Here is a 20,916-nt window from a genome sequence, read left to right as displayed (position 1 = left end):
TGCGCCTTTTAGTACGTTGTGCCTTATGGTCGTGAAAATACGGAATATATATATATATATATGCGGTCGGACTCCGAGAAGACCCGTCGATAACCGTCATGGCAACCTTGCAGGCGAACGACACGGTCAGAAACTGTGCTGCCGTGAACGTCAGATCCGAACACTGGCAGCTCCTCAGTTAAATAGGTCAGGGGACTTATTACAACCAGGGCAAGTCGCGTTAAACAGCCCGATGGTGATATCCGAGCCAAATAAAGAACAGTGGAGGAGAGAGCGATGAAGGACACGTTGACATTTTTACAGCCTCAGAACATTTCCAATGGCAGTAATGGATTTCTTACTGAAAATGTTACATGACATGGAGTATTCTATCCCTGTCTGTTCGATTAAACCCACAGTAAAAGTATATTGTGTTAAGTTTGTAAGCCGGCGTGGAAGCAAATGCGATAGAAACGCGCTCGCTAGATAAAGGGATTTGGGTGTTTGGCGCAAGCGGTGGTCTGCAGGGAGAATTTAGCGGTTGGACGAAGTGGAGGGAAGTTGGGAGCGATCCGATCTGAGATGTTTGCAAAGCCCTCCCGGAAACCTGGAGGAAGGAATGAAAAACGCCTCCTCCATCCCGGACGTACTCACCAAGATCGTGGTGACGATATAGGTTCGGTTTTGCAGGCTGTAGGTGTCGTTGCTGCCTCTCATGAAGCTCGCCGTCGTCACGTATTTCTCGTCTTCGTTCCAGTAGCCAACCTGTCACGACGGGAGGAGGGAGGAGGGAACACAAAAACGACTTTTTGACAGCAAAGAAACGACAGGGTCATCCGGGTAAAAGTCGCCGATGCCATTTTCCATAATGCAGACGTTCGAAATAAGAGCGGAAAACGGTACCTTCTTGGGTCCGGACGGCGCTAGCTCCATGACGCTGACGGTATAGTTGGTTCTGCGGCCCTTCTCGTTGAACTGGATGTGACCGGTTAAACCGTCGATCCGCACCTGGTATTGGATAATCGACAGGCGGTGGTTGGAAGGGCGGTAACGGCCGCCGCGAACAACAGCATCCGTCGTGAGCGTGGGAATTTCCACGTCTCACGTTATGCATGTTAGCCATAAGCGCGCAGCGTTTGTAGACTATTCATCTGCGGGAGGCTCCGGCGCCGCGGGTCCCGGCGGAGGTGAATGACAGACGGCGTGCGTGCATGTGTGCGGCGTACTGTTTGTCTTGGCGATGCGATGGAGTTAATTGAGCGAGAGCGGCTCGGGTCTCCCGGTGTATCTGCGGGCAGATGGTTCAGATTGACACGCTGTCGGCCGCCGAACAGCCGCAGTCGAGGCGGACAAAGCCTCGGGCGGCGTGCGCGCGCGCGCAATTACACGTATGCCTCGCGGAAACGCCGCTTCTATGACATCTCTAAATAAATTGTATTCGGCGCAGACCGGAGCGAATTATTCTAATTTTAATTGACTTTCGTGCATTTGCATAGATAGAGTCGTACAGCCTCGGCTAGAACCGCCGCCGCTTCGCCGTAGCAACGAGTGTCGGCGCTTAAATGAGATCAAGTCTCGCAGCCGGTCCGGCGCTTCCATTTTCATCGCCAAAATATTACATTTCTGAACTCAATTGCTGATGTCATATTCCATGACAATCAAGGCCGGGTGTTGGTGCCCGCAGGTTTTGTTTACTAGTCGGGACGTCACATTTGATACCGGGAAGCTCTCCTACATCCTAATGTAAACTTTACATGACAGAATTAGAGCTAATTTGTTCAGCCAGCCCCGACTCAGGACCCGTTAGCCCATGTGCCACTCAAGAATTTGCGCGTGTGTGTGTGTGTGTGTGTGTGTGTGTGTGTGCACAAACCTGCTGCAAGGCTCTCTGGATGTCTATGCCCTGCCCCCAGGGAGCCGGCGGGTTGGCAAGACACTCCCCGGCGTTTCCCCTGCGAGAAATGTCTATCCTCTGTCTCCTTAGATTCTGGAAGGCGGTGGACATGACTTTCACCCCGTCGTACGTCAGAGCGCCGGTGTACTGCCAAAACAAAAAAAGGACAGACCGGTAACTCCTTCGCTTTTGTGACACTTCGCGACACAGCCGTCGCGACGGGCCGCGTCGCCGATAAGCCGTCAGAAGTAGGTCACCGGGGCAGGGAGAGGACCACGTTATGGATGTGAACGATAGAAGAGCTCGGTGGAGAGTTTGCAGTTTGCTTGCCCTGCGGTTGCCATTGGTCTGCCTTAAAATGACAATAACTGTCATTGTTGTTTAAATAATCCTGGTATAAGAGTGCTAATATCTCGTGTGTGTTTGGTGCTTCGTCATCAGGGGGTTGAAAAGACAGGATTGCTGTCTGATAAGAAAAGGTACCGTCGTTTCCAGACTGTAAGCCGCAACTTTTTTCCCGGGTTTTGAACACGGCGGCTAATTTATGGAGCTTCACGCCGCCGAAACGTTTATCCTCGTCACATCGGACCCATGAAGTGACCCTGAAATTCTGAGGTCTTTGACGGTTTTAGTGCGAAGGAGGATAAAGAAAATGGAAGGATGGATGGACTTTTCCTAAACAGTGACAATGACGAAAAGACGGGAGGCAGAGCTGGAGATGAAGACGCTGAGGTTCTCCAACCAGGACGGAGAGGATCAGGAACGAGTCCATCAAAAGGACGGCACATGGTAGATGTTTTGGAGAGAAGGTCGGAGAAGCCAGGCGGAGATGGTTGGGTGATGGACAGAGGAGGATGCTAAGGTTGGAGCTGCCAGGAAGGAGGTCTGGACGAAGACCAGAAAGGGGGTTTATGGATGGAGGACAGCGGGTCAGCTGGTGTGAGAGAAGAAGATGCAGGGTTAGATGGAGGAAGATGGTTGGCTGTGGTGACCCCTGAAAGGAGCAGCCTAGAGAAGATAAGCCACAGCTTTCAGGCTTTCAAGGTCCGGTTTGTGCAAACCCATGAGGAGCTACTTCTCGGTGAGCTTCAGCTCCCCGCGAGACCTTCATACATCTCATCCTGCGAGAACTTCCGGGGCTCAACGAGCCCACTGGGGTGTTTTTGTTACGAGTTCAAGAAGTTCACAAGAGAAAAGCCTTGCATTTTTAAACCCCTTTACAACTTCACCCTAAACATCGGAGAAGAAGTCGTCCAACGAGACCCGTAGAATTGTTCCGTCAGTGCAGGAGGAGAAGATGAACTAAAGGTAGATACCTTGAGGCCACTTTTGGGCACTTTGGAATCCTTGTTGTCGAACTCCATCCACTGCTGGACCACGCGGCTGACGGTCGGCTCCGAGTTGTTCACCAGCTGGAAGCCGGTGATGTTCGCGCCGCCCTTCCTCAGGTCCGTCAGATCGATGTCCAGGAAACCCTGAAACGGGAAAATAAAGCGACGTTCTCCGTTTCTGGTTGGTGGACCCACGAGGCGACTGTCCTGCGTTGGACCATCTCGGGTTGTTTGGACACCGCGTTCTCGAAACATCTCAGAGAAGACAAGCCCAGCCTTTCACAAGTCCATCTTTGGGCGATTTCTGACGGATTATTTCAAGTAGTGTTTAATACTTCACATCGAAAATGATCCCTTATAAAAATAAAAATGGGTGAAAAGAACCTGTTTTCATATTTTCTTACGCATCTCATCGTCACGCGGGTTCGACAGCAAGATAGCGGAAGCGTTCAAAACCGTATCTTCGCTTTCTGTGCTTGTTCCTTATTTCTGATAACGTGCAGAGCGATTTCTTTAAAAATACAAAAATAATCTCAATCTTATTTTAATCAAATCTAACGAACTATAGAAAACAAACCGACGGACTGAATAGAATTCTGCAAAGCAGATAGCGAATTTAGGAAATGGGAGCGGTAAGCACATATGAAAAAATCCAATATGATGAAAATCTAATTAAAAATAACAATAAAAAAAACAGTTTTTTTTTTTTCCCCTTTTAAGGTTGTCCAAGGGTGGCGTGGCGCCCGAGATTAACTTGTCCTTTTTTTTTTTTTTTTTTTTTCTGACTCTGTCATCAAAAGTTCAGCGATTAATTACATAATGGAAACGACAAATCCGTCTTTGTTCGGCGGGAGAGGTCGTCCCGTCGAGCGGACGCCGTCTCCCTTTCTCTTGAGGGAGAGCAGTAGTGGCGAGGAAAACAGGAAACCTCATTTCATGGCTGGAGTAGTCCAAAGCTAATCTCCGATAGACCGAGTCCTCATGGGCGTCCGCTAACAATAGAAAGATCAAAACCTTTTAGTCTTCTGTGAACAATACGAGGCCGAGCGGAGCGGCGAGGGAAACAGATTGCGGTAATGGTATCTCCTACTTATATTTTCTCCCCGGACTATTATGTAGAGAAGGCTGTTTCCTGCGGGAGGACAAAGAGGAGTCTCAGCAGGGCAGCTGTAGTGGCGAGACGAACGGGTCGGAGGAGAAGAAAAGTTAGGAGAGGGAAGTTTCGGATGGATGAGGAAGGAAGGGGCGACCGCCGATGCGTCTCCATGTTTGTTCCACTCCGAGTTGATTCTCCTTCTGCTTCGTGTCCTTCAACGCTCGGGTTTCCTCGCGTTGGCCCGGCGACTTACGGCGGTTCATCAAACCGTGATTTCCTCAGAAAAAAACAAGTCGGACATGAATCGCGTTTGGGTTTTTGGACTCGCTATCAGGCCTCGTAGGAGAAGGTGAGCTAGTTTAGCGGCGACATCAGATGATGCTAGATTTGTTACTATCCGGACCGGGTCTTTAAGATGATCCTCAGAAAGCCAACGGCCCTCCGTGATCCAGGCTCAGAAAGATGATCTCGCAATGATGACAACGGCAGCGCTGGAATGATATTCATAAAAAAAATCTCAACGGCGGACGCCAGGCGAGACGCTGCGGTCGATCAAGCTTCTCCCCGCCGGGATCCTGAGACTCCAGGGAACCCGGCGACTCGCAGACGTGAGTTTACCGTCATGCATGGATGACGGGAAACGAGTCTGGACCGGATAGGAATGAGTTGTCAGCCTATAGCAGCATCGCTAAGGGCTAACCTAGCCTAGCGCTAGCTGTAAGCTTTCTGTAAGCTATAAGCTTCCACTCTAATCAGTTACTGCGCTACTTCACTTTGCCACTTTGCTTATTATTTATTCCTATAAATGAGTAAATATGCCTTTTTTTATCTCCAATATCAAACTTTTACACCTCAGACTTTCTTTGATTTTTTTTTTTTAGCTTGTCAAAACAATTTTCCCAAGCATGGGATCATGAAAGTACATCTCATCTAAAACAAAGAAAAGGCGGGTGTCCTTCTCATGGATGGAGATCGCTAGATGTTTCCACAGCAGAGGAGATCCTAGATGTGGAGGTCTGTTTGGAGCTCCTCTAGAACTAAAAGGGTGACGATAAAGTTGCTAAATTACGGAGACACATAGGACGTGCTTGTCGTCCGCTGCGCCGATTTGCTCGCTAAATAATCAATCGTCGACGATCAAGACGGGAAAAAAAAAAACGAAACAAGCAAAAGCCCATCCGCTTATTCAGACCCGAGCTCTGGTTACGTGTGAGAATTTTAATACGCTTTGACGGCCACCATCTCGCCGCCTGGAACTAGCTCCAAGTACAAATAACGCCGCCCCCACCCTTGCACTTTGAGGAGGTTGGCATGGCGAGAAGGCTAGCCGGAGCTTCGGGGAGACAAACGCGGGCAAATGTCGCCGGCATTTCCCGAACGGACCCGTACGTGTCTTTCTAGGTATCTCGCTTCCTCATCTTCTCAGACAGATTCGAGTTTTTCCTCCGCCCGGCTGTGTGAGATAATACATGGCGCCGAGCTGAGGCGGTAACTATAGAAACCAGCCTTTGTCGGTTCCAGGGCAAAAAATGCGACCATATGTAAAGCTTGATTCAAATTCCCCACTGCAAACCCCCCACTTCCCCTCACCCCCTATTTTTAGGAGTCACACTAATGACTCACAAAAAAAAAAAAAAAAAATCCTGCGGTCGCACACACACACACGGCCAAAAGAAAAAAAAAAAATGCACACGGCCGCATCACAAACACAGCTGTCTACATTCGCATACGTGAGCAAATTGGGAAAACTATGAAAAGTACGGGGACGGTAGAAAAAGTAATTTTCCCGCAAAGCTTTTAATGGACTCATTATAAACGACTGTGACCACTTTCGTATCAGCTGTTATAATCATCCAGCCTTATCATTTAAAATTAAATCAGGCAAACGGGCCAGACAAGAGAGATTGGGCCAATCTAAAAGCCCGGCAGTGAGAAATTGTCCAAGCCAGCAGCTGCATATTAATGTAGTTATTACGACGGTGTCAGATGATGTGAATTTTCTCTTCATTTGATTGCCTTTATTGGGGCCGAACAAAGCTGGCTGGGAGGGGCCGCGCGCCGCCGAAGGGAAAAAAAACAACACAAAAAAACAGAAAGCTAATACGCATGAGCGCGGTGGATATCGACCTTTCACCGCGAGTCCATCGGGAATTCGGGCCGCGTCAGTCACAAGTTGTTACGTCTGACTCGGAGCTGTAATTGACGGGGTTTTTTTTTTTTTTTTGCGAAACGTAACGCGACGCGGCCGAAGGGGCCGAGGCGATTTAGGGAGATAATAGAATGCTACACGCGGTTCGGGGCTAAATCAATGCTAGCGGGAGTGTATTAAACTAATAACAACATATCGAAATCGATCGGAGACCTCCAGAAAGTGCGCTGGGAGCGTCGAGTGTGTGAGAAAGAAATGGAAATGCAACAGCGCACGAGCGAGCGAGCGATATGGATTAAAAGTGCTTACCAGGTTGGCGAGGATGTAGTGGTAGCTCTTCGCGTTTTTGCCTTGTTCGACAATCTGGAGGACAGACGTGCAGAGAAACAGAGCGTGAAAGAACAGCGACACAACAGCGTGAAGTGTGTGTGTGTGTGTGTGTGTGTGTGATGGAGGAATTTCATGGCTGTGTCTGGACCAGTGCACTTGACCTTGTGAAGGACTTCCAAAAAAAAAAAAAAAAAGGTATTTTGAAAAGGAGAACGCTGAGATATTCAAACAAAAGAGTTCATCGCGAGAAGTTAAATTGGAGTTAATGACAAATCGTCACCGCGCGAAACACCGACCCCGGCGACCTTCGACCTATGCGCCTTCCCTGGTTTGTACCTAGTTTGACGCCCATGTAGCTACTTCCTGTTTCCCAGCTAAAATGCTAAAATGCACGCTTTCACCTGATTGGTCCAAAAATGATTTATTCAAATAATATGCCTTGGTTCGTCCATCCGCGCGGCTAGCGTGCAGTGAAATGCTCTTCCGCTAGAAGGCAGCAGGACGTGAATGAAGCTGTGTGTGTGTGTGTGTGTCGCTGCAGGAATTAGCGATGCTTCCGGTGAGACAGCGGCAGCGATGCGCCACGGAGAAATATTTGAAAAGAAAAAGGACATGAAGGACCAAGTATGAGTAGCGGTCAGAAGAAAGTAAAGGTTAAGACAATAGAATCCAAGTTGGATCGCTTTTGGAGTCACTTTTACCGGGAAACCGACCGAGCCGACTCGGTTCCGAGGAAACTTAAACGCTATCTAAAAACTAAATAGCCTTCACTTGAAGATGAGAACGCAGACTATTTTGTTTATCGGACTGAGAAACAGGACGAAAACCACCAGGACGAGTGTGAAATCTGTGGAAGCTAGCGACAAAGCTGCTGAATTCAAGAATAAATCCAAAGAGACGCATTTCTACCTGCCATATTCGACATGTTTTTGACATATTTATTCGTCGGCGTGGGCGTTCAGCGTCCGCTCCCGTGATGCAGGTTCCTTTTTGGACAATAACAAAGATGGCGGCGGCGCTGGTGATAATGTAAGTTCTGAGAAAAAGGCACATTTGTGAATGAAATCACAAATATTCTGGAGCCAACTCAATAGTGGAGACGGAACTTCATTTAGAAGCTACGGATACATCATATCGTGAAGATCAACTTGAGAAAAAGGAAACCGTGCATGTTTTGGGGATTGTTTGACGGGTCGGAGTCCCGGCGTGGGAATTCAACATATTAAACTTGATATCCGTTATCCGTCGGTGAAATGGCTGCCGGTCATCCGTCTCTATTACCGCCAATCGAATCAAACCTCCTCGGCATCTCGCCTTTCAATCTGATTTCAACGCACTTTCCCCTGAAGGAGCTATTTGAATATTCTACAAATTTGAAGTGTTACGCCGAAATTAAGCATCGTTGCGATCTGATAGTTTCTCTCCGAGGGTCGAAGCAGCGAGAGGAGCTTCTTATATTTAGCGAGGACAAAAAAAAAAAAAAAAAAAAAAAGGATGCTACTTTAGCTGCTGTGACTGTATAAGACACAACTCTCACGTGGGGATTAATGCGCTAATATATGATTTTTTTTTCTTCCCCGACACCTTTACCTCATCTGTTCACACCACGCGTGTAATGGCCTTGACGGCATCCGTCCAAAACACCATTTACGAGCCTCCCAGGTTGACTAATGTTTATGAGAGAGGGGAAAAAAAAAGGCGCGGGCGTATCGCTCGACCCTTTGCGCATACGTGCCGCCGGAGCATAAATGTGCGGAAGGCGCTCATTTCAGCCCGTCGCAGCGTTTAATGGCCCTTTGCAGCGACCGAGCAGCCCTCGTCTCTCCTTCGAGGTAGATAGTGTGCAGGACTTTCACACTTTCCGTGTTCCCTCTCTCTCTCTCTGGAAGTGTGTGTGTGTGTGTGTGTGTGTGTGGTGCGACTGTAGGTCATGACAGAAGGTGGCATTTCATATTAATGGTGACTCCAGCACAAGGCAGGCCCCGCGGCCGAGCCTTCGGCGAGGAAAAACAAGCCGGAGCGAGGATAGAAACACGCTTCCAATGACACCGATACACTCATCACACACACACACACACACACACGTTGCAGCCGCAAAAGAGCCGCCGAATGGAAATGTCTTGGATGGAGGCGAGTGTTAATTATAAATGCAGATACGGAGTGTCGTTCGGAGTTCAGCCCCGAGAGAGTGGGTCACTTTTTCGTATCTCTGCAAAAACACACACACACACACACACACACACTGCGGTGTTTTTTTGTTGTTTTTTTTTTTTTTTTTCCAGCCGCTGCGAATAACCTCCTCCGAGGATCCTCCATAATTTAGCTTTAACAGAAAGACTCAAGCGTCGAGTACTATCACCAGCGGATCCCGGCGGCGAGTAACGCAACGGGGGTGGAGGGGGGGAGTTTAAAGGGCAAAGCAGGCGGAGGCGTTCCTCGCGTGCATCCTGCATACGGCGCGCGCGCGCATGTGTGTGTGTTTAAGTGTGTGATATTGTTTGGGTGCACGGGCCGGGCAGCGTGACGGCAGGGAGCGGAGATTGATGGCGGTCGTCTGAATGGAAAGCGTCTCGGGTTCGGCTACAGTAAAGCGCCGGCAACTGATGCAATAACCTTAACTGCAGACACCGGGCCATCAATAACGCTCGCAGCCGCCAGCCGGCGTCTCCCCAAACACACCGGGTGATTGCACATGATACCTCTGTGGATAAAGTGTGTGTGTTTTTTTTTCCCTCCTCACAAAACAGTGAATTGGAACAAAATAAGCACCGGCGAGAATCCTTTCTGAATTTGGCCGAAGGAACCTCTCCGGGTTCGCAGCTCAGGATTCTCCTTCGGATTTGCCTTGTTTGCAAACCGCAAAGAGGCGCGAGGACCTTCATTAGCGTAATGTCGGGGACGGAGCGTTCGTCCTCTTTGTGCTTCGCCGCCGCTCGATGAGAACGTGACCTTCATCCCCGTCCGTTCTCCCTTTTGATTAGAACTCCCGCCGCGTGATATTTGAAACATAAATAACGCCCCGTGAGGTTTTATCGTCCCAAAAATGGCTGCCGGCCGCACGCGGTAATGGCGTTACCTTTTTAAGGATGCCGGTCAGCCTCTCGGTTTCGCAGTCGATGATGATCTGGCCCTCCTTCCGCTTGTCCAGATCCTGGAACACCTTCAGGAAGGAGGCCTCGGTCATGGTCTCCACGTTGACGGAGGTCACCAGCCAGTTCCTCTCCGCCGCCGTGTCCAGGACCTTCTGGAGGACGGACAGACCTGCAGCCACGAGAAGGGAAATGTAAAATCCGAAATACAAGCCCTTCGGCCGGAGAGAAGAACATCAGCATGGTGGAAGTGCTGTCGGTGGCTCGGAAGACGCTTTATTTTATTTTTACGTGTCAAACTTCTGCTGCCGTTTCGCCTCAAAATGAGCTGCAAAACTACTTTGACGAGCTTGTCAAGAATCTCCCCGGCAACAACAATGAGTCATCTTGGGAAAACAAGTTTATGTCCTGCGAGACCAGACGGCAGGTGGAGCTGCTCGGGTGAAGGCGATTTCAAAAATAACAAAGGTTGGACTCGCCAAATAATCGGATTCCTGTTCCATAACAAATGTAATTTTGGCCGCAAACCTTTTTTCCCCCCTCGCTCATTTGCGCGCGTTCATTTCACGCACGTCGAGCGGATATAAAAATGGCCTCTCGGCGGGAAAACAACACGGGGGATGTCGTTGACGAATGAGGGACGCGGTCGGCGGCGGGGAGGAACCATCGCCCGGCCTTATTTGAATGCGCAGCAGCTGCTCTCCGGGGCCATCTTCGCCGCCGGTTTGACACCGAGTCATTAAGAAATACAGATGAATGGCGTTTCACCTCCACATAACCAAGACAAAGTGCGTGTAAGTAAACAAAGCAATCAGACGGCGAGCGCCTGCGAGGGCTCGCATCGGAAGAACCCGCCTGTCCGGGAGCCGCACGACCAAAAACGCCGGAAATACCGAAGGAGGGCGCGGAGTCGGCATTTTCGGACCGTCCGTAAAAACTACGATGCCGACTTCCCTCCGAAAACAAGCCGAGGAGGAGAAGAGTCTGTGTGAGTCAACCTTTTCCCGCATGAAGATCATTAAGTCTAAATAGCGTTCTACCGTGACCGATGATCATCTGGAAGTTTGTATGATGTGTGAATGAGTGTAAGTTGTATGTCCATATGACGTTTATGAATAAGTGAATTGTGCATGTCTTTATATAATATTTGAATAAATAAGAGTGTCTCCATGACATGTGAATGAATATATTTCTCTATATGACATGTGAATGAATGAATGCTGCTTGTCTTCATGACATGTGAATGAATATTATATTTCTCTATATAGCATGTGAATGTATATTATATTTCTCTATATAACATGTGAATGAATATTATATTTCTCTATATGACATGAATATTATATTTCTCTATACGACATGTGAATGAGTGAATGCTGCATGTCTTCATGACGTGAATGAATGAGTGAACAGTTTTGTCTCTATGATGTGTGAATGAGTGTAAGTTGTATGTCCATATGACGTCTATGAATAAGTGAATTGTGCATGTCTTTATATAATATTTGAATAAACAAGAGTGTCTCCATGACATGTGAATGAGTGAGAAAATCCTGCATGTCTTTATATGACGTGTAAATGAGTGTAGGTTGTTTGTCCATATGATGTGTGAATGAATGTTATATTTCTCTATATGACATGTGAATGAGTGAAAGCTGCACATCTTTCTGATGCAAACGAATAAGTGAGTATTGATTTGTTAACAGTATAAGAACATTTCTCTATAAAATATGCAAATGTCGGTTTCAGCACCTCTAACTTTTCCTTCCAACTTTCTTTCCTTGTTCCTTCTTGGTTTTCCAGCGACGCGTTAAAGCTCAGCGCGGGCCGGACGGAACCGAATCTCATTAGCGTTTGGCACTGAAAACATCCGGCGCTGATTTATCACCCGGGACACCTGGAGTCAACTCTCCTCCATATTATTATTGTGGCTTATCTCCTTATCTTTTATTTTTCTTTTATACCTCCCGTGCCTTTGTTTTTTTTTTTTTTTTTTTTCCCTTTTCTTTTCAGGAACTATACTCCGGGCTTTTTTTAATGGAGCCACGCGGTTGATGCCTCCCTATAAATCCGAGCCGGTCTTTCAATGAGGCCCGTAGCCGAGGTAGAAATGGCCCTCTAAAGGCTTCCAAGGAGAGAATAATATCATAATGGGATCTGGCTGTCATAAGCACCCTCCTGGCCAGAGGCGATGCAGGAGACCTGGGCACCAGGCAATCTAGGGGAGAGAAAATAACACTTCGGGAAACAATTTCTTGGATATTGTTTATGATGGCTTTAATGGGCTATCAGACGTGTTTTTCCAGTCTTGCCTTATATAAAATAAAATCACAAGACACTTTTATTAGCAAAGTCTCTGCTCCGAGACAAGAGAGAAAGAACACGTCTGCGCTGTTAAGTGGCAACGCATATTGTTTTATGGGTTTTTTTCCTTTTTCCGAAGTGTCCTTTAAATATGTGGTAATTGGAAGGAGGAGACGGAGGCCGGAGTCGCCGCCTTGTCTGGTTTAGAAACACCGAGGCAGAGCCGGAGGCCAGGATCTGGAGACCAGGATCTGGAGGCCAGGATCTAGGGACCAGGATCTGGAGGCTAGGATTTGGGGACAAAGATCTGGAGACCAGGATCTGGAGGCCAGGATCAGGAGGCCAGGATCTGGGGACCAGGATCTGGGGACAAAGATCTGGAGACCAGGATCTGGAGGCCAGGATCTGGAGACCAGGATCTGGGAACCAGGATCTGGAGGCCAGGATCTGAAGGCCAGGATCTGGAGGCCAGGATCCAGAGGCCAGGATGCAGAGGCCAGGATCCGGAGGCCAGGATCTGGGGACCAGGATCTTGAGGCCAGGATCTGGAGGCCAGGATCTGGGGACCAGGATCTGGGGACCAAGATCTGGAGGCCAGGATCTGGGGACCAGGATCTTGAGGTTCTTCTTTGGGAGTGAGGAGGACGCGGAGGAAGAGCACTTGTGAGATGTTCATTCATCCATCCATTCATTCATTGCTGCTCCCTCATTGGCTGCAGGCTTTCTTAGCTGCCATTGGACGAGAGGTGAGGTTCACCCCGGACCGTCCTATCACAGGGACACGTGCAACCGTTCACCTTCTCATCTGGACGATTCAGGGTCTCATCAACTGGATCATTAGATGTTCTGGAGATAAAGTAGCTGGAAGCTGCCAGGCAGCAGCTGTGGATTCCACCTCATCCAGGTGGTGGTGAATCCTTGTCGCGGCAACTGGACTTGAAGAAATCCAAGTCCATAAAACCTCTTCAATAAGAATGCAGCCTAAAGAGTCACGTGGAAGATCTAGCAGAAGGAGGAGCTCCACCGCAGAATCCTCCCTCACGTGTAAATATCCCTTTTCTTACATGCTTAAAATAACTCTGCTTCAAGAGTTGACTGTTGCATCGTATCCAGGCAACCGCGCACAACTATTAAAGATTCCTCCACTTCATTCGCACCGCTGAAGTCACATGATCGACCCTCGGGGTGTTATTATTATTATTATTATTATTATTATTATTATTATTATTATTATTATTATCGTCACGATTATGTTAAAGCCTATTTGTTTCCCGAGTATAGAAAAGGGTGGGAAGCGCAGTGGAAGGGGGGAGTCATGGAGGAAAACTGGGGTCCACGGCAACCAGAGCTCGTCCAGAGGGCCGTCCAATCAAAAGCCTCCTTTTCCCGGCCTCGCCGTGACTCACCGCCAAAGACGGCGATCGGCGCGGACGATCTGACGGATGATTGGACCCGGTTGCTGTCGCCATGACGATGTCACGAAGACTGATGGCAGCTGATCGGACGGAGGATCTCGCCTCCGGCGGCGTTCCTTTAAAACGCGACGCTGAACTTCCCGTTTTATTAAAACCTAACAATCTTCGGCATGACGCAGCACATAAACACACGTGTGTGTGCGTGTGTGTGTGTGTGTGTGTGTGGTGTCCAACCTTTTTCCTCGGGCCTGCCCTACTTGTATCTAAGAAAAGCTGAGCTCCCCAGACTGCTGACGTGCACACACACACACACACACACACACACATGCAGTGATAAATGTTGTTTTTTGGGGCAAAAAAAGAAGCATCTATTACTTGAATAATTACCCGCCTAAGAGCATAAGTAGTTTTTGGTATTTGTACTCCCATGTTCTAAATATCACCTCCGCTACGCAAAGAAATCCCACAAACATGCTAAACCTGCTTTTATTTTATTTGTTTTGTATACATCACCCAGTGTTGTTGTGATTCTATTTGACATGTGTATTAAGGGGCAGTGCGCTAAACCTAAATGGTGGCTGAGTCTAAATATGGCGACCAGTGGGAGGATTTTTTTTTCCCTTTTAAATCTGGCTGAGGGGGAAGCGATTCAGAGAAAACGAAGGAACGCGACGAATCATTAAAAACGTCTTTCGGGGCGAAATTAATTAACCCTCTTTACGGGGAAAAACGTAAATACTAATCATTTATTCATTATCAATACGGTTAATCCCGCGCCGAAGCCCGCTACAGTTATACGACGAAAACAAAGAGATGTGCAAACATCTGGACAATCAGATTCTCTTCATCGGAGAACCCTGAGGAACCCCATGTAGACACGGGGAGAAGGTCCACGCAGAAAAGGACCTTCTGTGGGAATCCAAGAGGGAACCGTCTTGAGGAGGAAAGTGCAAACCGCTGTGGCGTTCGTGGAAATACAAATGAAATGTCTCCTCATTTAAAAAAAAACAAAAAAAAAAAAAAGGTAATTTTCTGCCGTTTGCATCGCATCTTCTGAAATCTAATCCGCCGTCCGCGTACGTACCCGAGTCCGAGCTGTACATGTAGACAAACTTGGTCCATCCGTAGTGCTCGATCACCCCCACCAGAGCGTCCTGCAGCTCGGGCCTCAGCTGGATGACGAACTGGTTGGCCGTCTCGATGGGGAAGGACGGCGTGACGAAGCAAACGTGCAGCGCCCCGCAGAAGGACATGAGCATGTTGACCGTCTTCCTGTCGTACAAGCCGATGATGGCGTAGACTCCTTTGGAGAACTGGGAGCAGACTGGACGGGAGAGGGAAAAAAAAAAAAAAAAAAAAAAAAAAGATCAATATCTGGAAATATGATGCTTTTATTTCACCTCGATCGCACGAAAATCGGCGAGTATAATCTTCGGATACTCTAAATTGAGGCGGTTTTATACTTGTATTGTCCAAGACTACAGATGGAAATTAGCTATGAGCTACAATCTGGTACAAACATCTCTGCCTCTGTGCTTTATGTGATTGTACACTGTCCTAATAAACTTCTAAACAAACAAACAAAATGGCGGACGCAGGATAGCCGATCTAGATCTCCTTAGCGCCGAAATGCTGCAGGATTGCTTCGAAAGCGCTTGAAATTCCCACCCCGCCGCGCTCAGAGAGATATCTCCATCCCCGTCCTGATTTAAAACCTTACGGGAAAGGGGAGGAGGGGGGGGGTCGGTTTCCACTTTTATCTTCCGCTTTTCAAGCGACAAACAAAGAAGATCTCTTCACATTTCGCAAGCCGTCGGATCTTATCGCGGCAGCCGGACCTCGTAGGGTTCCTGGAGGACGTTACACCGCGACCTGGACGCACCGAGAATCCTCACAGACACGTTTCACCGCTTAGTTTACAGGTGATGGAAATCGATAACACTTCCGAAGCGGCGTGACCTTCGATCGCGGACGGCCGCTCCTCTCCCTTTGCTATGGAACAGCTTTTAATGTCTCAGGAGAAATTATCGAACCCAACGTGACCGGGGAATGTCAAACAGACCGCCTGACAAACATTACATGTTGTGGATTTTGAGTCCGCACAGCGCCGATGCAGGGTTTGGTGGAATCGCGACCGGTCAAATTCAACACCGGCGGTTTTCGGTCCCTCGTGGCCACCGGACCGGTTGCTCCGCGGTGTTTTCAGAGAGGCTAAAACTAGGCCGAGCAATTAATGAGCTAAGGATAGTAAAACGACGGAGGGGGATCCGCGGGTGAGGAGAAAATCCTGTCCTCGGAAGTCCAAGCGGACTCCACGCAAACCCCAGCTTCAGCTCGATAGGAAGATTCATTCATTTTCTAACCCATGGACCATGATGTTTGCGGATGACATTGTGATCTGTAGTGAGAGCAGACAACAGGTGGAGGAAAATCTAGAGAGGTGGAGGTATGCTCTGGAAAGGAGAGGAATGAAAGTTAGTCGCAGCAAGAGAGAATATATGTGTGTGAATGAGAGGAACTCGGGTGGAACGGTGAGGCTACGGGGAGTGGAGATCAAGAAGTTGGATGATTTCAGGTACTTGGGGTCAACAGTCCAGAGCAACGGAGAGTGTGGAGAAGAGGTGAAGAGACGGGTCCAAGCAGGTTGGAATGGGTGGAGAAAAGTGTCAGGGGTACCAAGAGATAGAAGACTTTCAGCCAGAATAAAAGGAAAGGTGTACAAGACAGTGGTGAGACCAGAGATGATGTTTGGACTAGAAACTGTTCCAATGACCAAAAGACAGCAGGCAGAACTAGAGGTTGCAGAGATGAAGATGTTGAGGTTCTCTTTGGGAGTGACCAGGATGGAGAGGATCAGGAATGAGTCTATCAGAGGAACGGCACATGTTAGATGTTTTGGAGAGAAGGTCAGAGAAGCCAGACTGAGATGGTTGGGTCATGGACAGAGGAGGGATAGAGAATATATTGGTAGACGGATGCTGGAATTGGAGCTGCCAGGCAGGAGGTCTGGAGGAAGACCAAGGAGAAGATTTATGGACGTCGTGAGAGAAGATATGAAGGTAGTTGGTGTGAGAGAGGAGGATCCAGAGAATAGGGTTAGATGGAGAAAGTTGACTCGCTGTGGCGACACCTGACGGGAAAAGCCGAAACAAGAAGAAGAAGAAGAAGAAGATCAAGAGCAGAGGTCCTCAACCCCTGGTCTGCAAAGAAAATCTTTCTACGTTTTTTTTTCATTTGACCCTCGGGATCTTAATTCGAAAAACAACTGTTTCCGCCTTCGCCTTAAGTCATTTCACATATCGGCTACCACAAGCTAGCCCTTGAAAATAAACAGGCAGAAACAAAAGTCGGGGAAAGCTTTTTCCGGAGGAAACGAGCAAACACGAGACAGCAGAGGCGTCTCAGAAGTTGACCTGATATACAGAACACAATTGAGTGTCACTGTTTCCCATCACCCCCAGATGGGAGCGTCGAGTAGTTGGAAATCAAGCTCGGGACTCCCACCGACTCCACTTTATGGTGAATTGATAGTTTAGTGCAAAATTATTGTAATTGCCTGATATGAAGTGGAATCGTTGTATTGTAGGTTTGCAGATGATATTGTGACCTGTAGTGAGAGCAGGGAACAGGTCGAGGAAAATCAATGATCCACAGTGTAGGAGAGTGTGGAAGGGACGAAAAGAAATGGGTTCAAGCAGGTTGGAATGGGTGGAGAAAAGTCAGGGGTGCTATGAGATAGAAGACTATCAGTCAGAGGGAAAGGAAATGGGGACAAGACAGTAGTGAGACCAATCATGTTGTATGCTCCAAAAGCCGTGACAATGACTAAAAGACAGGAGACAGAGCTGGAGGTCGCAGAGATTTAGATGCTGAGGTTCTCTTTGGGACGGACCAGGATGGACAGGATCAGGATTGAGTCCATCAAAGGGACGGCACATGGTAGATGTTTTGGAGAGAAGGTCTGAGAAGCCAGGCAGAAATGGTTGGGTCTTGGACAGAGGAGGGATAGTGGATATACTGGTAGACGGATGCTGAAATTGGAGGTCTAAAGGAAGACCAAAGAGAAGATTTATGGACCTAGTGAGAGAGGATATGAAGGAAGTTGGTAGGAGAGAGGAGGATCCAGAGAAAAGGGTTAGATGCAGAAGGTTGTTTGACTGTGGAGACCCCTGAAGGGAAAAGCCCAAAGGAAAAGAAGAATTTGTCACAGTGGTGCAGGACATGTATGACCGAGACTAAGTGATGACTGAGATCGTTTGGACATGAACACTCTTCTGTTCATGTCCGAACCATGATGAAGATCTGGGTAGGAGGTTGCTGAAGGTGGAGGTGCCAGGCAGGAGGTCTAGCGGAAGACCAAAAAGAAGATTTGCGGACGTCGTGAGAGAGGATATGAAGTTAGTTGGTGTGAGAGAGGAAGATCCAAAGACTAGGGTCAGATGGAGAAGGTGGATTCGCTGTGGAGACCCCTGAAAGGAAAACCCCAAAGAAAAAGGAGAAAGTGTAATGGTTATATTCAGATGAAATACTGTGTACTGACAAAAGTTTGTATTTTTTGAACCCCCTACGCCTCGAAACTGGTCCACAGAAACATTTTCATGCATACAACGCGTCCCTGGTACAAAAAAGGTTTGGGACTGCTGATCTGGAGACCAGCAGCCGTTCGAGCCTCATACAGACAACATTCACGCTCATTCAAATGTCCTAACGAAGCAAACAGCTCAGCCAATCAGCTCCCACCTCTCACCCAATCACAGCTGAGATAGGATTCACCCTCCCCTCAAGAAAATGAATGAATAAATGAATGATCAAGACAAGAGAGTATTCATGTATCAATATATTAATATCAGCATCAGCATCCTGGTGGCCTCAATGGGCCACATGGAACAGTAACAGTAAAAATGTAAACAAATGTAATGTAAACTAAAGGTAAGTGCTCCTTAATGCTGAAAACTCTAATTTATTAGTCATTCAAATCCAAAATGTTACAGAAGCATTTGTGTGGATGCAGAAAAAAAAAAGACGTTTACTCGTTGCTCTGCTGCAAAGCTAGGTTTCACTGCCGCAGTGTTTTTGGATGCGGCTTTCGTGAACACATTCTGCTGCTGTCTTACTTTGGCTTTCAATTCTTGGACAATTTGTTGTTTTTCTGGAAGGCGAACTTTGGCATACTTAGCCAAAGTATGTGAACCGTGACTCCGTTTTTGTTGTCAAAATGCAGACATAGATTGTACTCTTTGACAACTGACAAAAACCAACAAAAAACAGCAGTTTTTCTCCTCCCAGACATTTAAGTATCATTTATATTTCTCAATTCCACTTGTTGAAAATCATATTGATATGGATTCACTGCGATCTAATGGCAGGTATCATCACTTCACAGGTAACATGGTTAGCATGAATTTTTGGAGATGTAGTGTTGCGTTTGACTTATTTTAAAACAATCAGACCTTTTACGACGTTCTCGCGGACACCTTTGGCCCGCGGGCCGTGAATTTAGCACAACAACGAAAATAAATATGAATATAAATATAAATAGAAGAGACGATCAAAGGGGCAAAGACAATAACAAGGAAAGGAACAGATAACAGGATAAAAATAGGATGAGAATGGAATGGCATGATAAGGGTAAAAAAAAAAAATGTACTCAAAAAAATTTGAAAATACAATGATAAATAAGGTGGTGTGTATTCCCTGGAAAACAATGATCATCTTCACACACACACACACACACACACACACTGAGGTGGAGAGTATTAGGCAGTGACATGCTAGCGAGGTCAGCGTTTAACCAAAGCGCCGGTTTTTTCGACATCATCCGACCCTCTGGGTTCGGAAAGCAATTTCCAGTCAAACGCTGTTGGATCCGAGTGGAGGGCTTCCGTCACAGAGAACGATGCAGAAAGGGAAAAAAAAAATAACCTACATTTTAACCTGCACCGCAATTAACTGTGACCCAGATCACCGCTGATATCACAGCGGCAACAATGAGCCAGAAATAGCGTGATTTTGAAAGCGTGTCGGAAAATACCGTAAGAAACAGAGACTCCTCCTTTGAATGTTTGCAAGGAAAGGAAGCGATCGAGATAAAGATAAGCGTATTGGTCTTCTAGTCGGACGTTTTTTTCCTCCCGACGAGCCACTGGAGGTGGACGCCGAACGCGACCGAATCTTCACGCTTGTCTTTGAGAAAAACAACCCAATACGCGGAGGGACGTCGCCCGGTTTTGGAGCCGCCGAAAAACGGCGTTTCTGTAAAAACGTCCGGCGAGACGGCGTCCGCGGCGGCCGACCACCTGCCTGTCTGTTTGCCTTCCACCAGGGCCTGCGGGAGGGGAAAGCAGATTAGGAGGAGAGAGGTTAATCAATGTATCCCCGGGGTTCCGCTGACATTTCGCTGGCAGCGAAAGCCACTTTCTATCTATCATTCGCTATTTTTTGTCCATCGCCATGGCTTCATTCACGCCTTCCCGTCCCTTTTAAGAGCTGATTTATGCCCGGTCTCCCGTTTCTGCAGGTAAACCCTTGCATGGCTTGCAGAGCAGCGTGCCGTCTCTGCACACGCGGGTCTGGCCCGGATTATTTTCCGCCGTGGCGATGGGTGGGCCTTACTTATCTCGGTATTTACTAAACAGATTGAAGCCGCTCGCCTGTCCCCGCGCGAGGGCCAGCTCGCCCGCCAGGAGCTGTGGAAAAAAATAAAAAAAAAAGACAGCGAGGGTGGCCCGTATCCAAAAACGCCTAACCTGTCACAGACCTGCACCCGCCGGGCGCGCACGTGTGTGTGTGTGTGTGTGTGTGTGTGTGACAGAGATAGAGGGGAGAGAGTGAAATTCAGTGGTTTCATGTTAAAAAAAAAAAAATCCACACACACACACACACAAATACATATGTAGCCTCCAGTGCTCCAAAAGCCTGGTGACTCACCCTACTTAAAGCAAGCCCTGAAATAGACATTTTGCGCCTCGCCACACTGACTCAGTAACAGAACTATCTTCCCTTCATGGTCTGCACATGCTCTCGCTGGCAAATGGACACTCTCGCAGCCGCCGCTCTCCCCCGCCACGCATTATCCGTCCCCCAACCCCCCCCCCCGACCAATTTTAATGGCGGCCTCCGTGTTCCGCCCGGATAATGCGCGGCGAGAGCTCGCTCGGCTTTCGGCTTGACGCGGCGGAAGGAAGGTTACACCCGCCTCGTATCCGAACCGTTTGGCTTAAAAAGGAAACCGAGTACAAACGGTGCGTCTAATTATATGTCTCGTCGAGGAGACGCGGCATATTGAGCCTTGTTAGCGATGCTCCACATGTGTAGTGACACGTAACGGAGACC

General features: G+C 48.0%; 1 protein-coding gene across 7 annotated transcripts in view; it reads right to left on the bottom strand.

Moving 5' to 3' along the window:
- The window catches only part of gria1a (glutamate receptor, ionotropic, AMPA 1a), a 75,124-nt gene that overhangs the window by 37,434 nt on the left and 16,774 nt on the right, over window positions 1-20,916 (bottom strand). For all 7 annotated transcript variants that reach the window (XR_015104175.1, XR_015104176.1, XM_086139245.1 and 4 more), the window contains exons 3-9: window positions 14,669-14,908; window positions 9,856-10,040; window positions 6,759-6,812; window positions 3,190-3,348; window positions 1,853-2,020; window positions 883-987; window positions 634-744 (exon numbers count right to left, since the gene is read on the bottom strand). Coding sequence is in view for 5 of the 7 variants with exons in the window: in XM_086139245.1 (XP_085995371.1) it covers window positions 634-744; window positions 883-987; window positions 1,853-2,020; window positions 3,190-3,348; window positions 6,759-6,812; window positions 9,856-10,040; window positions 14,669-14,908 (1,022 nt within the window). In the remaining 2 variants the exon portion in view is untranslated. The remainder of the gene's footprint in view (window positions 1-633; window positions 745-882; window positions 988-1,852; window positions 2,021-3,189; window positions 3,349-6,758; window positions 6,813-9,855; window positions 10,041-14,668; window positions 14,909-20,916) is intronic.

This window comes from Fistularia commersonii, chromosome 31 (genome assembly GCF_037954325.1).
Source record: "Fistularia commersonii isolate RoL2024-O1a breed Wild chromosome 31, RoL_Fcom_v1.0, whole genome shotgun sequence".
Classification (NCBI taxonomy): domain Eukaryota; kingdom Metazoa; phylum Chordata; class Actinopteri; order Syngnathiformes; family Fistulariidae; genus Fistularia; species Fistularia commersonii.
The sequence above is the reverse complement of the archived record's forward strand: the minus strand, read 5'-3'. Positions and strand labels throughout refer to the sequence as shown.